Below are 17,262 nucleotides of genomic sequence, written 5' to 3' on the forward strand. Positions count from 1 at the left end.
TAAAGAGCCTCTTGATGAAAGTGAAAGAGCTGGCTTAAGACTCAATATTCCAAAAGCTAAGATCATGGCATCCAGTCCCATCACTTCATGGCAAATAGATGGGGCAACAATGGAAACAGTGAAAGACTTTATATTTTAGGGGTTCCAAAATCACTGCAGATGGTGACTGCAGCCATGAAATTAAAAGATGCTTGCTCCTTGGAAGAAAAGCTGTCACCAACCTAGACAGCATATTAAAAAGCAGAGACATTATTTTGCTGACAAAGATCTGTCTAGTCAAAGCTATGGTTTTTCCAATAGTCAAGTATGGATGTGAGAGTTGGACTATAAAGAAAGCTGAGTGCTGAAGAACTGATGCTTTTGGACTGTGGTGCTAGAGAAGACTCTTGAGAGTCCCTTGGACTGCAAGGAGATCAAACCTGTCAACCCTAAAGGAAATCAGTCCTGAATATTCTTTGGAAGGACTGATGCTGAACTGAAGCTCCAATACTTTGGCCACCTGATGCAAAAAAACAGACTCACTGAAAAAGACCCTGATGCTGGGAAAGATTGAAGGCAGGAGGAGAAGGGGATGACAGAGGATGAGATGGTTGGATGGCATCACTGACTCGATGGACATGATTTTGAGCAAGCTCTGGGAATTGGTGGTGGACAGGGAAGCCTGGCGTGCTACAGACCATGGGATTTCAAAGTGTCACACATGATTGAGTGACTGAACTGAAAATTGTGAAGTGAGAGAATCCTGAAAAAACTGTGGAAAGCCTGGCCTAAAACAGTTTTGTTAAAATAAACCCTCAGCTCCCTGATTGTGAAATAAGGCTGCAAAAGCTGAATAATCCTCGAAGAAGGACTCTGTAACACCTATTTTAGAACTTGTACTTATCACAGTTTCCTAGAATTTTGGTTAGGATGTGTGTTGATGTACGTTTGTTAGTATTTCTTCTGTTTGAGCTTGATTGAACTTCTTGGATTGGAAAATTTATAATTTTCACGAAATTTAGAAAAACGTGGGGCTTCTCACAAGTAAATAATCTGCCTACAATACAGGAGCCACAAGAGACGTGGGTTCGATCCCTGAGTAGGGAAGATCCCCTGGAAGAGGGAATGGCAACCCACTCCAGTATTCTTGCCTGGAGAATCACTATGGACAGAGGAGCCTGTTGTGCTATGATCCATGGGATTGCAAAGAATCGGACGCAACAGAAGCAACTTAGCACATACTGCACTCGAAGACTCCTTACTAGCCAAACTTTAAGTCTCATCTCCCAACTTGACTTCAAAACATTTTCCAAAGTGTTTATCAGTTGTCACTTGAAAAAACAGTGCTGCATTCAAATAAGATTGGGAAATCATAGGTTATAACATTGAACAAATTTGTTTCTTCTATTATTATTTTTTATTGAAGTACAATCAACTTAAAATATTACATTAGCTTCAGGTATACAACAGAGTGATTCGATATTTCCCTACATTATAAAATGATCACCACTTTAAGACTGGTTACCATACAAAGTTATTGCAATATTATTGATTGTATTCCCTGTGTTGTATATTATACCCCTGTGACTCTTTTATTTTGTAACTGGAAGTTTGTACTTCTAATCTCCCTCACTTGTTTTGAACAGATTTCTTTACTGCAGCACTTACTTGAGCTCTAAATGTGCTAATAATTATTGTTAATTTCCAGAAGAAGGATATATTAAATAGAATCTTTTTTTTTTAATAAGGAACATCTTACAAAATCAGTGTTCAAGAGTCATAATTTGGAAACAAACTTAGTTGTTTTGAGTGTGGTCCAAGGACTACATGAGTCACCTGCATCAGAATTGTCTGGATGCTTTTTATGACATACAAGATGGTAGCTATGTCTCCGTATGTCTGAAGCTCCTCTATGAGAAGATAAGGGAGAGTGGTCTTTGAAAGAACATGGAGAAATTAACATGTGAGAGTGTCAGAGCAGAAGAACCGAGGGGGCCCCTTTCTAACACTTTAGGGCCACTGTATTATTGCTGCACTGTTTAGCATGTTCTATGATAGAGAAATAAATGTCTTTCTTACATAAGCATCTGCTGTCTTTGCCTTTGATAATACAACCAAGCACGCTGCTGCTGCTGCTGCTTAGTCGCTTCAGTCGAGTCTTTCTCTGTGCAACCCCATGGACTGTAGTCTGCTCTTTGTCATGGGAGAATCTGTCCATGGGATTCTCCAGGCAAGAATACTGGAGTGGGTTGCCATGCCCGCCTCCAGGAAATCTTCCTGATCCAGGGATCAAACTCCGGTCTCCTGCATTGCAGGCAGATTCTTTACCAGTGCCACCAGGGAAGCCCAACCAAACATGAAAGCTAATTAATTCAGAGGTAAAGAGAATTAATTCAGAAGTAAAATTAATTCACAAAGTCACTTTGTGACTAATTATGGTGTGACTAACTCTGTTGTTTATCATATGGGGTAGATTTCTCTGTTGTGCTTTCCTGCCAAAGTAAAAAAAAAAAACAACTTTCTTTTCAAAGTCTGTGTTACCTATTTGAACTTAAATCTCTTGTTTTAAACACTGATCTGGAAGAAGAAAGAAATGTAAACATTATCTGTATGAAGTTTGAGGTTTGGGAGATGTGTACAAGATAATCTAAGAAAGTTATAACATGCTCAGCTAGGAGATATTGATAAATAGATAAGTAAATATATATTTCCCTGGTTGCTCAGACGGTAAACAATCTGCCTGCAATTTAGGAGAGCTGGGTTCCATCCCTGGGTTGGGAAGATCCCCTGGAGGAGGGAATGGCTACCCACTCCAGTATTCTTGCCTGAAAAATCCCATGGACAGAGGAGCCGGGTGGACTACAGTCCTTGGGGTCGAGGAGTCAGACAGGACTGAGCAATTAACACTTTCACTTTCTTTCATTACACACACACACACACACACACACACACGCGCGCGCGCGCGCGCCCTGGCATGGCATGTGTGATCTTTTGATCTTAGTTCCTTCATCAGGGGTTCAACGGTGTCTAGTGCAGTGGAAACGGGTAATCCTAATCACTGGATCTAATCCTCCCCTTTCCTTAGACCGAATGATCAGAAGACCCTAGGCTGATTACATGTAGTGATGTACCTGAAAACTCTTGTTTTAAATACTGAGCTTCTCTCGTGGCTCAGACGGTAAAGCGTCTGCCGTAGTGCGGGAGGCCTGGGGTTTGATCCCTGGGTTGGGAAGATCCCCTGGAGAAGGAAATGGCAACCTACTCCAGTACTCTTGCCTGGAGAATCCCATGGACAGAGGAGCCTGGTGGGCTACAGTCCATGTCGGACAGGACTGAGCGACTTCACTTTCACTTTCTGGAGACAGCGAGGGGGAGAAAGTGAGTGCGTGGGCGTGCGTGAGTTTATGTGTAAGACTCTGATGTGCCACTCAGCCTCTAGGCTAAGCGAGGAGCGGACCTGGACCACTGACTAGCCAACTGACTGCACGGGAAAGTCTTGCAAACTCCGCCCCGGAAGGCCGGCCCTTGTCTGGAGGCCCTTCAACTCTAGTCCGGGCGCGCCCCTCCCTCAGCCCGCGTCTTGCCTCGGCCCCGCCCCTCCGCGCTGCCCCGGCCCTCGCTCGGCCCCGCCCCTCCCTCAGCCCGCGTCTTGTCCCGCCCCTCCCGCGGCCCCGCCTCCCCGCGGCCCCGCCTCCCCGCGGCCCCGCCTCCCCGCGGCCCCGCGGCCCCGCCTCCCCGCGGCCCCGCGGCCCCGCCTCCCCGCGGCCCCGCCCCTCACGCTTGGCCCTCTCCGCAGCTCCTGCTCCCCATGTTTCTCCGAGCTGGCCTGGCTGCACTGTCTACGCTTTCCCGCGCCCTCAGGCCTGCTTCTGCTCCGATCGCCGCCATGAGCACTGGCACCTTTGTCGTGTCGCAGCCGCTCAATTACCGTGGTGGGGCCCGCGTGGAACCAGTGGATGCCTCCGGCACCGAGAAAGCTTTCGAGCCAGCAACCGGTAACGGGTCGGAGGGACGGCGCTGGGGCCGGGTCGAGGGGGCCAGGGTAGGGGCGAAGCTGTGGCGGGGACTGACGCTCCCCCGCCCCAGGGGTGAAACCTATTCTAACTTCCTGAAGCTTCGAGTAGTGCAACGAACAGACGTTTATTGAGCATGGGTAAGTGATGGTGTAGAGTATAAAGTTATCTGTGTAGGCAGCTAAGGATGCTGCGCAAACACGAGAGCTTCTGGACCGGGGCAGGAAGGAGTCGTAGAAAAGGGGAGCAGCTCGTGAGTTGCGCGATGGGGTCAAGGTTAATTTCACAACAGCCTGAACAGAGTCCACAGAGCCCCGGTGGGTAAGGTAGTGTCTTTGTGTTAATTATTAAATTTTAAAGGTAGGACCTCAGTAATGTCTTCAACGGTGCACTTAGAAGAGTTCTAGGACAGGGTGAAAAGAAATACTTGTGCCAAAATGGAGGAGCAGGCACAGATGGTTGTAATGAGCGTGAGTGATTACTTTGTTGCCATCGCCTAGTGTTAAAGTATTTCCGGACACGAACCAGAGCTGGGAAAGGGACATAAAAAATTCTGCTTTTATCCAGTATTTAATGTGTGCCAAGCACTGTGCCAGGCCTTGGGAAGTCCAAAGACCACAAAGCAAATGAGGAAGAGGTTTTTTGTTTTTGTTTTGTTTTGCTAGGTTTAATGTTTGCGAGGAGAGAAATATAAATGTTTGTGCAAACTGAATAGTATATCCCCAGACGGATAAAACTGAATTTCAAGAGACTGGAGAATTTAGGTGTGATCGATTACAGAAAACCACAGAGCAGCGACCTGTCAGAGCAGGAAGGGGCCACAGCCACCATCAGGCTCTCCTTTAGGCCTCTTGATTTCCCACTCCCATATTGATGCAAAAGACAGAAAAATTGCTCTTTATTTTAACTGCCTACAGTGTGTGATTCTTAGCCACTACCTCTATCAATTGGCTACTCAAATTTATAATACAGGTTTGTGAAATCTCTGGAAAAAGCACAGCCCCAAATGTTCTTGTGGGAGGGAAGACCCTTAACTGACATCCTAGAGATTTCTTTTTAGTAGTGTCAGTCACAACCCTTAGGATTTGGGTCTAGAAAAACTGATCATTTTATATTTTGCCCAGTGTAGGGAATAGGATTGAAGTAAGAAAATGAAATGGGCTTCCGAGGTGGCCCAGTGGTAAAGAATGCACCTGCCAATGTAAGAGATGTGGGTTCGATCCCTGGGTCTGGAAGATCCCCTGGAGTTGGAAATGGCAACCCACTCCAGTATTCTTGCCTGGAAAATCCCATGGACAGAGGAGCCTGGCAGGCTACAGTCCATGGGGTCACAAACAGTCAGATGTGACTTCGTAACTAAACAACAAAAACAAGAAGAAAATGAGAGGTTGGGATTTTTCTCCCTCATATTTGAGAAAAAAACTTTTCTTGCTTTTAGGAATATCTTTTCTTGATCCTCTATTTATTAACCATGTTCGTCAAGTATCAGTAGCATTATATGACTTACATAGAACACAGACAAGTGATTTAAAATCAGAGTTCATAACCCAGGAGACTGAATACTTTAATTTTGCAAGACCTCTGAGATTCTGAAACATTGGTAAGGAGCATTGTGAACTAATTGATAGGAAGTTAACCTTAGTAAACCCAAGTGTGAAATAGAGGAGGGCAGGAGTTCTTACCCCAGAGAACAAGGTGTGCTAGGCAAGAGACAAAGTCTTCAACTTTTATTAGATTCTTTAAAAGATAAGCTGTTGCTTTAGGGGTAGTCACTAAATCAGACTATACTTAAAAACAGGAAGAGGATCACTGAAAGGAAAATGGATACACAATATTTTATTTAAAATATGTGTCAAACATTTGAAATTAACACTGACTTTCCCTGTATTTATAGGTAGGGTGATAGCTACTTTCACATGTTCAGGAGAAAAGGAAGTAAATTTGGCTGTTCAGGATGCAAAGGCTGCCTTTAAAATATGGAGTCAAAAATCTGGCATGGAGCGCTGCCGAATCCTTTTGGAGGCTGCCAGGATAATAAGGGTATGTTTTCATTTAATCTCTTCCAGAAAAGTCCTCTTGCATTGCTCTGTGATTTTTTTTTTTGTGATGATTTGCAATTAGACTGATGCATTATTAAGTGATACCTTTTTGATGAGATCCAAAAACATTTCCATATGCTCACCTTGATATGTACAACAAGCTTTCCTTCAGTGATTTCTTTCTGGCTCTAGGCTCCTTGTGACATCTCGCTGGGCAGGCTTTCTCTTCCTTCTTTGTTGTAATGATAATGTATCCTTTGTAGCTTGTCTCCTTTTCTTTTTAACTATATGTTCTTGTTCCCTTTTTACTCTTTCCTCTGATGACTCTGAAGTTTACTTTTCTTTTTCAGGTTAATTTTCTGCCTCAGTTGCCTAGAAGATTTCATAGATTCATTCCTGTTCCCCTCTTATGAAATAAAGTTTAGCTTTTTACAGTCTTAAAAGTCAAAAGTACTAGATTGTCTTTACAGAAAATTAGAAAATTCAGAGGATATACACCAAAATATAAACCAGGGATATCTCTCAGTGTAGGACTGTGATGACTTTTTTCCTTATCAGTGTGTTAGGTCAGAAACTGGGGGTCTGAGAGTTACCCTGCTTGCAAGGTTATATGGGTATTCTGACAAGAAACATAAACTTTTCTGGATTAGAGAGAGAGAGTTTATTACTCACAGCAAAATACTTTAGCACTAGTTTTCTGAGCCCCAGTCCCCATGGGGTGATGCAGTAAGAGCTAGATGTTATCCTGTTGCATACAGTGGGTTGCACTGTAGGAGAGGAACCCCAAAATTAAGAGACTCAACTTATAAGGGGCACATCTGCCCATTCTCTCCTTTGGTGAAAGGTTACTTGTTAAGGTTAATGAAATGTTACTCACTGAGCAGATCTCCAAGGTTAAGGGGAAAGGTATCACTAGATTTATTACCCTGCAATGTAAGCAGATGTCTCCAAGAACAGGAAGTAGACAGCTTTTTATCTCCACATCTTTTCAGAGACATCTGTCTTTAGGGAGATGCTGTCTCCGCCTTCCAAGGCCTTTGCTTTTCAGTCAGCTTGCTGGTGGCCTTTGCAGAAAGCCTATACCATGCAGTAACGTCAAAATATTCCCGGTGAATTTTCTCCCAACAAGGTGTTTTCTTTTATCAAAATTTATTTTTAATTTGGTAGATTAAAAGTTGTAACTCAAAGCTGATAATTTATTATTCTAACTTGCCTTTCACTTTTGTTTGTGCATAAGCATTTGGTTTGTTTTACCTTCTTAAGAACTGGCTCTTTTATTATTATAAAATTATTTTTAAAATCCTGAGTAGTACCTATTTTTTTTTGCTCTGAAATCAACTGTCTAATGTTAATTTTCTTTTTCTTTAACTTCTTCATTCCGTTTTCTTTAATATTTTATATAATTTTTTACAGTCAAAAATATATTACTGTCTCTCTTGAAAGCTCTTGTCTGATGATCATGGCCTGAATCTACCTTTGCTGTTGTTGTTTTTGTTCAGTTACTAAGTCCTGTTTGACTTTTTGCAATCCCATGGACTTTAGCCCTCCAGCTTCTCTGTCCGTGGGATTTCCCAGGCCAGAGTTCTAGAGTGGGTTGCCGTTTCCTTCTCAAGGGGACCTTCCGGACTGATGATCAAACCTGCACCTTCTTCGTTGGCAGGCAGATTCTTTAGCCCTGAAACACCAGGGAAGCCCTGGATCCACCTTTACCTGAAATTATTCTATAACTGAACAGATCCCACCCTTTGACCACAACCTACAGTTTAGCCCTTAGTTGTTTTCTTTCAGTGATTTTTGAATTTAATCATGATCTATAGTTCCTTGCCCTTTCCATTTTTAAACTACACACAATTATCTTCTATAAGATAAAAATATTTATATTTACTCACATTTTTAACGTAACTAGTGTTCTTCATCCCTTTGGGAAGGCCCAGATTTCTATGTTGCCATTTTTATTTCTGCTTGAAGAAATTTCCTTAGCATGTTTCATAGTGCAGATTTGCTAGAGATGTTCTTTTAGCTTTTGTGCGTCTGAAGTCTTTATTTCACTTTCATTATTCCTTGATTTATATCAGTTTTAAACTTATATCTGTTTTTGGCTGTGCTGTCTTTGCTGCTGTGTGGGCTTTCAGGAGCTGCAGGCAGGGGCTGCCCTGTACTTGCAATGTGCGGGCTTCTCATTGCCGTGGTTGCCTGTGTTGCCAATCACGGGCTCTAGGGCTTGCAGGCTTCAGTCGTTGCTGTTGTTAGGGCTCAGTACTCGAAGCTTGTGGGCTCTGGAGTGGCGCATGGGCTTAGTTGCCCTGAGGCATATGGAATCTTCCTGGGCCAGGGATCAAAGCCATATCCCCTGAATTGCAGGCAGATTCTTTACCACCGGACCACCAGGGATGTCCTTGCTTTCATTTTCAAAAAGAGTTCTAGATAAATAATTCTAGATTGACAGTTATTTCTTTCAGTGCTTTAAAGATGTTGCATTGCTGTCTTCTGACTTGTTTTGTTTCAGAAGAGAAGTCTGCTGTCATTCTTATTTTTGCTCCCTTCTATTAAATATTTTGTACCTCTCTGGCTGCTTTTAAGATTTTCTTCTTGTCATCAGTTTTAAACAAGTTCATTGTCTTTTGATGCAGTTTTCTTTATATTTCTTTTGTTTGGAGTGTTTCTCTTGAATTTGTACATATATAGTTAAATTTGGAAAAATTATGGCTATTATTTCTTTAGATATTTCTTCTGCCCCCACTCTTCTATTTCCTCTTCTTCAGAGCCTCCAGTTACATGTACCTTGGACTACTTGAAACTGTTCTGCAGCTCGCTAATGATCTGTTCATTTTTTCCCCAGTTTTTTCTTTCTGTGTTTCATTTTGGGTAATTTGCATTGTTATGTGTAAAGTTCACCTACCTTTTCTTCCATAGTGTCTGATCTGCTGTTAATCCCGTCTGGTGTATTTTTCATCTCTAGACGTGCAACTTGAGTCTTCTTTGTTGTTGTTCCATGTTGCTCCTTAACATGTTCATGTTTTCCTCTACTTTCCTGAACACATGGAATATAGTAATAATAACTTTCAATATCCCCATCTACTAATTGTGACATCTACCAGCTCTGGATCTCTTTCTATTGATTGACTTTTTCCTCCTGGTTAGGTGTTATATAACTTTCCTATCTTTTGCCTGTGTAGTAATTTGTTATCACTAGACATTGTGAATTTTATGTGTTGGATGCTGAATATTCTTGTACTTTAAAACATTAATGAGCTTTGCTCTGGGACACAGTGAAGTTACTTGGAATTAGTTTGATCCTTGCAAGACTTGTTTCTGTGCTTTGTTAGGTGTGATCAGAACAGCTTATTTTCCCCCACTATTGAATACCCTTCTGAATACCTAGCTTGATGCTCTGTGTACTAGTGAGATTTTTCTTAACGTGGCTGGTGGGAACATGAACTATTCATGCCCCTGTGTGAGTTCTGGGGATTTTTTTTTTTTTTTTTCTTTTCACCTTCTTGGTTAGTTTTTTCCTAGCCTTGGGTAGGGTCCTCACACTGACCAGTTCTCGGATGAAGACTTAAGGGGGATCCCTGGGAGTCTTCTGTGCAGCTCTCTTCTCTCCTATCCCTAGACCAGTTCTCGGATGAAGACTTAAGGGGGATCCCTGGGACTCGTCTGTGCAGCTCTCTTCTCTCCTATCCCTAGACCAGTTCTCGGATGAAGACTTAAGGGGGATCCCTGGGACTCGTCTGTGCAGCTCTCTTCTCTCCTATCCCTAGACCAGTTCTCGGATGAAGACTTAAGGGGGATCCCTGGGACTCGTCTGTGCAGCTCTCTTCTCTCCTATCCCTAGAATGCATGCTGTAGCCATCACATAGTCCTTGAACGCCCAACCTGTTTGCTTAACTCAGAGTATCTGCTGGGTCCCACCTAAGGCCCTCTTACTGGCTCTCTGATAGAGACTTTTTCCAGGAAGCAGGCAAGAACATATGTAGGGCCCACCTCATTTGTTTCCTTCTCTCAGGGATCACTGTCCTGAGCTGTCCAATGTCCAGTGTCTGAAAATTGTTGTTTTGTAAAAATTGTTGTTTTGTGTATTTTACCTGGTATTTTTAGTTGCTTGAGGATGGAGCCTAAATCTGATCCCTATTACTCTACCTTAGCTGGAAGCCGATGGACTCCTAGTGAAATGAACAGTTTTTGGTATGTGTATTAGTCTTACATTTCCCTTTTCACTTTGAATTTTTTGATGCTTTTTATAAAATTACAAAGATCTTAATGGTAGGCGCCAATCATTTCTAAGTTGGAGCCTCCTTAGGAAAGTCGCTGTCATTTGGCTTTAAAAGGAGAGAAATGTATTTTAAAACTATATTGTATTTTACCACTATTTACACATAGAAAAGAGTATGTGTGTAGCTTATGCACTTGCCTTCAGCCGTTCTTTTGCTCAGCTCTGCCTCTAGAAGCAAGCAGGGGCTCAGGCTTATTAGAGTTGAACGGGCATGTCTTTGCTCATGCGGTTCTCTTATAAAAAAGCTAGACACTTAATGCTTGCTTGGCGGTTTGAAATGAAGGAGGGGGATGGGGCTTTTCTTCTTCCCTTTCATCCAGTGGCCCTGTGGTCAGGTCACATGAGAAGCGGGGTGGCCGAGAGAGGGATAGGGGTAGGTATGAAGCACATGCTTCCCAAGAGATGCTCATCGCAGTGCATTGTCATGGTGGACAGTTTTGTTTTATGGTGGCTCTTGTAGCTAGTAGGGGCAGGAAGCTTACATTGTTTTCCCCTTTCCCTTCTGCCCTCCTTATCCCAGGAGGGAGAAGGAATCCCATTTCGCTGAATGCAGTATTAAGTGTTAGAGATTTACTTGGACTGCTTGATAGTTTTCATCAGTGTCTTTTTTATGATCCTTGTAAGGAGAAGGCAATGGCACCCCACTTCAGTACTCTTGCCTGGAGACTCCCATGGACGGAGGAGCCTGGTAGGCTGCAGTCCATGGGGTCGCTAAGAGTCGGACACGACTGAGCGACTTCACTTTCACTTTTCACTTCCATGCGTTGAAGAAGGAAGTGGCAACCCACTCCAGTGTTCTTGCCTGGACAATCCCAGGGACGGGGGAGCCTGGTGGGCTGCCGTCTATGGCATCGCACAGAGTCGGACATGACTGAAGCGAGTTAGCAGCAGTAGCAGCAGCAAGGTATGTCAAAAGGCCCCACAATGGCTTTTTAGAAATAACCTTTTGCATGAGGATAGAGGATGCTGGAATAAGACAAGAAAAATTTCAAAAGACCAGCCAATAGATTGAATTTTCTCTTTGAGTCGAAACCTTGAAACAGTCCTCAAAACTAATTGCCTGTCCATTCTTTACCAAAAAAAAAATCTTAATGAAACTTTCTTTCTTAGTAAATATTCCAAGGCTTTTCAGCAATAGTCATAGATTAATTCTTGTCTGTTCATGCTTGTATTAATGTGGAAGACAACAGCATTTCACTTTTCTCAGTTTAATATTTCTTCATGTGTTTGAAGTGTAACATACTGATTTTATCAGTGTGTTTATGCTGATTAGTGAACTGGTGCCCACTTCCTCTTTAGGGACTAGTTCCCTGCCTTTTGAAAATGTGTTTTACATTGATCATACTCAACACATCAAGAAGTGGGATGATTCACACCTGGTTAAAGAACTGTTCAGTCAGTTCAGTTTAGTTCAGTCGCTCAGTCGTGTGTGACTCTTTGCGACCCCATGAATCGCAGCATGCCAGGCCTCCCTGTCCATCACCAACTCCTGGAGTTCACTCAAACTCATGTCCATCGAGTCAGTGATGCCATCCAGCCATCTCATCCTCTGTCGTCCCCTTCTCCTCCTGCCCCCAATTCCTCCCAGCATCAGAGTCTTTTCCAATGAGTCAACTCTTTGCATGAGGTGGCCAAAGTACTAGAGTTTCAGCTTTAGCATCATTCCTTCCAAAGAACACCCAGGGCTGATCTCCTTTAGAATGGACTGGTTGGATCTCCTTGCAGTCCAAGGGACTCTCAAGAGTCTTCTCCAACACCACAGTTCAAAAGCATCAATTCTTTGGCACTCAGCTTTCTTCATAGTCCAACTCTTACATCCATTCATGACTACTGGAAAAACCACAGCCTTGACTAGACGGACCTTTGTTGGCAAAGTAATGTCTCTGCTTTTCAATATGCTATCTAGATTGGTCATAACTTTCCTTCCTAGGAGTAAGTGTCTTTTAATTCAAGAACTGTTACATCAGAACTAATGGCTGTTGTCTTCCTAGGTACCCTCTTTCTAGTATCAGTAACTGGGAAAAATTAATTAATTGTTAAAAAGTTGTTTTGGCGAGTATAGAATCAGGAAAGAGAAGGTAAATTGTTGGTTTGAAAGGCAATTTAATTTAGACTGTGTTTGGATGTAAACAAATCCTTTCTGAAGAAACATGTCTATTCAGTAATTGCAGAATTTTGTTTAGCACTTACTAACTTCCTTTTTAAGAAGTGAGCTCCTTGAAGGAAGAGACTGGATCTGTCCTTTTTCTTAGTAAAGAGTGTGAAATGATTGTCTAGCTTCACTTCACTTGGTTGTTGTTCTGGGGTTTTCTCCTGTTACTTCATCTGGAACGTGTTTCTCTGCTGTCTCCTCTGTCTAACTCTCTGTGTTTGTGGTCTCCATCCTGTAGGCCGCAGGGGAGTTATTCCTCTTGTTCCTGGTATCTGCTGCCGCATGGATGAGGCTGGTTTAGAGGCTTTTGCAGGCTTCCTGGAGGGAGGGGCTGGTTCCTGCCTACTGGTATGTGGGTCTGGGTGGGCAGGGCCGTGTCAAGCGATGAGTCTAGACGTGGCTTTAGTCTTTAAGAAGACTTTAGGCAGCCTGTGTGCTGGTGGATGGGGCTGTGTTTCCACCCTGTTGGTTGTTTGGCCCAAGGCATCCCAGCACTGGGGCCTTTAGGCTGTTGGGGGAGCCAGGTCTTGGTGCCAAAATATCAGCCTTCAGGAGAGCTCATGCCAGTGAGTATTCTGTGGTTCCTCTGCCACTGATGTCCTTGTCCCCACTGTAAACCAAAGCCAGCCACCCTCCACCTTCTCAGGACACACTCGGAGACCAGCAGGTAGGTCTGACCCAGACTCCTATGGAGTCACTCGCTGCTTTTTCCTGGGGTTCTGGTGTGCATGAGATCTTCTGTGCATCCTCCTAGAGTGAAGTTTTTATCTCTTCCACTCCTGTGGAGTCCCTATAATTAAGACCCGCTGGTCTTCAAAGCCAAATGCTCTGGGGGCTCCTCCTCCTGATGCCAGTCTTCCAGGCTGGGGTGCCTGATGTGGGGCTCAGAACTCTCCTGTGGGAGAACCTCTGCAATATAATTATCTTCCAATTTGTGGGTCACCTACCTGGTGAGTGTGGATTTGACTAGATTAGCAGTGTACCACCACCCACCATCTTGTTGACTTCTTCTTTGTCTTTGGATGCAGAATAGCTTTTTTTGGGAGGTTTTGGTCTTTCTTGTTGATGGCTGTTCAGCAGTTAGTTGTGATTTTGGTGTTTTCATGAAAGGAGCTGAGCTCAAGGCCTACTCTGTCATCTTTTCTGGAATCCAACAAATGTGGAATGAACGAATCAAAGCATTTCATACCTCTGGTCTTTGTAGAAATAGACCATGTCCAGTTATCATTATCAAAGTGCCGTTTCCTGTGTTTCATCCTTCCGTGCTTTCTGAGATCTGTACTTGGTAGCTCTTATGTTAGACACTTGTGTTAATTTCTGTTGCCATTTCATTTTGCTTCTGGTCAGCCATACTGATTGTCACTTTTAGTAAGAGATGCATCTTTCTTGTCAATTGTTCAATTCATGTTTTATGTACAGATTTTGACCACATTGTTTTTTTAATTAAAATCAGATCTGTAATAGCAAATACCTATTTCTTACATATTCAGATTTTCAAAATAATTTTATTTATTTTTGGCTGTGCTACGTCTTTGTTGCCATGAGCACTTTGCTCTAGTTGGGGTGAGCAGGGGCTACTCTGCGTTGCAGCATGCCGTCTTCTCATTTCAGTGGCTCCTCTTGTTGCCGAGCGTGGGCTCTAGAGCACATGGGCTTCAGTAGTTGTGGCACGTGGATGCAGTAGTTCCAGCTCCCCAGCTCTGGACCATAGGTCAATAGTTGTGGCTCATAGGCTTAGTTGCTTCATGTGGCATCTTCCCAGATCAGGGATCGAACCTGTGTCTAGGAGACACAGATTGGTGCCAAAGTAATTGCAGTTTTGCATTGTTGAACTTTGCCATTTGATCCTGGATTACGTTCTTAAATGTGGTTATGTTATACATCATTTTAATGCGCATTTCTCTTTTTTTTGCTAATGACTTGTTGCTTGCTGTTTATTTTGTATTTATTTTAGACTATAGAAATGATGTTAGACAAAAAGCAAATTCGAATGACTTTTTTATTAGCATTCAAAATGGGTCATAAAGGAGTGCAGACAGCTTGCAACGATGTGTTTGGCCCAGGAACTGCTAATGAATGTACAGTGCAGCAGTGGTTCAAGAGGGTTTGCAAAGGAGATGAGAGTCTTGAGGATGAGGAGCATAGTGGCTGGCCATCAGAAGTTGACAATGACCAATAAGAGCCGTTATCGAAGCTGATCCTCTTACAACTACACGAGAAATTGCACAAGAACTCAGAGTTGATCATTCTATGATCATTTGGCGTTTGAAGCAAATTGGAAAGGTGAAAACACTTGATGAGTGGGTGCCTCATGAGCTAATTTAGAAACCAAAAATTTAGAAAATCGTTGTTTTGAAGTGTTGTCCTCTCATATTCTGTGCAACAACAAACCATTTCTTGATCAGGATGTGATGTGCAATGAAAAGTGGATTTTATATGACAACCAGCAACAACCAGCACTGTGGTTGGACCAAGAAGAAGCTCCAGAGCACTTCCCAAAGCCAAATTTGCACCAAAAAAAGGTCATGGTCATTGTTAGGTGGTCTGCTGCTGGTCTGATCCATTATAGCTTTCTAAATCCTGGCAAAACCATTACATCTGAGAAGTATGCCCAGCAAGTTGATGAGATACACTGAAAACTTCAATGCCTGCAGCCAGTATTGGTCAACAGAAAGGGCCCAGTTCTCCACCACAATGCCTGACTGCACATTGTACAACCAAAAGTTGTACAAGCTTCACAAATTGAGAGAATTGGGCTACAAAGTTTTGCTTCATCTGCCGTATTCCACCTGACCTCTTGCCAACTGACGACCACTTCTTCAAGCGTCTTGACAACTTTTTGCAGGGAAAATGGCTTCATAACCAGCAGGAAGCAGAAAATGCTTTCCAGGAGTTTGTTGAATCCTGAAGCATGGATTTTTATGCTACAAGAATAAACAAATTTATTTCTTGTTGGCAAAAATGTGTTGATTGTCATATTGTTCCTATTTTGATTAATAAAGATGTATTTGAGCCTAGTTACAATGATTTAAAATGCACAGTCCAAAATTGCAATTACTTTTGTAGTAACCACTGAGCCACCAGGGAAACCCCCGTATTCAAGTTTTTCATCTCCTTTGGGGACATTATTTATTTTTTCAGGTCTGATTTCCAAGATCTTTTTGTTCATTTTTGGGCCATCTGTAGTACCTTTAAGTTGTGTAAACCACATCTGGAAACAGAATTTGAAAAGACAAGTGATGAATAATGAGCATTAGAAAATAATTATCTTGTGATTTTGGCATGCTGCATTTCTTTGGGTGAATTAAACCCATTTGTGTTGATGTGTATCTGGCTGTTTTGTACAGTTCTCCTAAGGACTCTTTGTTCTTACTGTATACATGCAGTGTGTTAGTCACTCAGTCTTGTCCGACTCTTGGCGACCCCATGGACTGCAGTCCTCCAGGCTCCTCTGTCCATGGAATTCTCCGGGCAAGAATACTGAAGTGGGTTTCTGTTCGCTTCTCCAGGGGATCTTCCTGACCCAGGGATCGAACTCGGGTGTCCTGTATTGCAGGCAGATTCTTTACTGTCTGAGCCACCAGGAAAACCTGATGCACAAATATCTACATATTTGGTGCAGGTGTACATATATAATATTTCTCAGAACAGTCCTTTTCTAACTAATCTTGGAATGAGGTGTTGGTCTTGTATCTGTGACAGTTACTTGATGGGTAGGACAGGGTGCTGTTTAGCAACAACTTTTATCTCTTCCAGATGTCCAGCCATTCCTTTCTTTTGGAAGTTCAAGCTGTTTCTATTTTGAAAAATTAGGCAATGTATTCTGTTTTGATTGTTGAATATGTTGAGGTGTATGGTGATTTGTCTTCAGTCTAGTTCTCTGCTTTGCCCAAAGGAACGGAGGGATGAAATTGCCACTATGGAGACTGTCAACAATGGGAAGTCCATCTTTGAGGCCCGCTGGGACATTGACACTTCCTGGCAGTGCCTGGAGTACTATGCAGGCTTGGCGGGGTCCATGGCTGGTAAGCCCACACCTCGCCTTCCGTGACCAACCAGCTTACAGGAAGCAGGGGAGCAGAGCCTGGTGGAGTAGGGTACAGGTTTTGGAATTAAGACAGACCTGAGTTAAAATCTTGGACTTAATGCTCTCTACTTGGGTGTCACTGAGAATTACTTATCTTTATTTAAACGGGAGATCGTGCCTATCTTATTGGTTATTAGAGGGATTGAATGAGATGATGTATTGGGTTGTAGTTTTTCCATAACATTGTATGGAAAAACCTGAATAAACTTTTTGCCCAGCCCAGTATATAAAGCCCCTAACCTTGTAGCTGAGGCATAGACAAGGTTGTGCAAAAACCAGTTCTTGCAAGACTCAGTGAGTGCATCATATTTATTAGTTTTACTTACTCAGCAAAAAATTTTCTTTTACTGTCTAGGAAGTGTCCATCAGTTCACATGTTGGCTGGGTTGGCCAGGCCCAGGAGGTCAGTGAGGGTGAGAAGGCTGAGGTTCAGGGTCCTGGGACTGTTTAGCTGCCAAGTCTCTCCCCATTTCTGTTCCATTTCCTCTGAGTTATGTGGTGGATGCTTGGTAAATTTTTAGAGGATTATATTGAGTTGAATGAACGTTAGCTTGAAGGATAATAAGGATTCTTCACATGGAGAGAACATGCAGAAGCAGTGTACGAATACCTAGAATGAACAAAAGACCAGAGCCCAGTGGCTGGGGGTGAGTGGTCTGGCTGGAGTCCAGAGTGAGTCCAGGCGCTGGCGGACTCTTGGGGCAGGTGGCCTACACTGT

The 17,262-nt window shown here is 43.0% G+C and overlaps 1 protein-coding gene across 1 annotated transcript in view; it reads left to right on the forward strand.

Annotated features, from left to right (window-relative positions):
* The first annotated feature begins 3,739 nt into the window (after positions 1 to 3,739).
* Positions 3,740 to 17,262, forward strand: part of ALDH9A1 (aldehyde dehydrogenase 9 family member A1) — a 29,065-nt gene continuing 15,542 nt past the window's right edge. Inside the window, exons 1-3 of the mRNA XM_006057289.4 lie at positions 3,740 to 3,974; positions 5,887 to 6,032; positions 16,352 to 16,481. Of these exons, the coding sequence (XP_006057351.3) occupies positions 3,788 to 3,974; positions 5,887 to 6,032; positions 16,352 to 16,481 (463 nt within the window). The 5' untranslated portion in view covers positions 3,740 to 3,787. The remainder of the gene's footprint in view (positions 3,975 to 5,886; positions 6,033 to 16,351; positions 16,482 to 17,262) is intronic.

The sequence above is a fragment of the Bubalus bubalis genome, chromosome 6 (assembly GCF_019923935.1).
Source record: "Bubalus bubalis isolate 160015118507 breed Murrah chromosome 6, NDDB_SH_1, whole genome shotgun sequence".
NCBI lineage: Eukaryota > Metazoa > Chordata > Mammalia > Artiodactyla > Bovidae > Bubalus > Bubalus bubalis.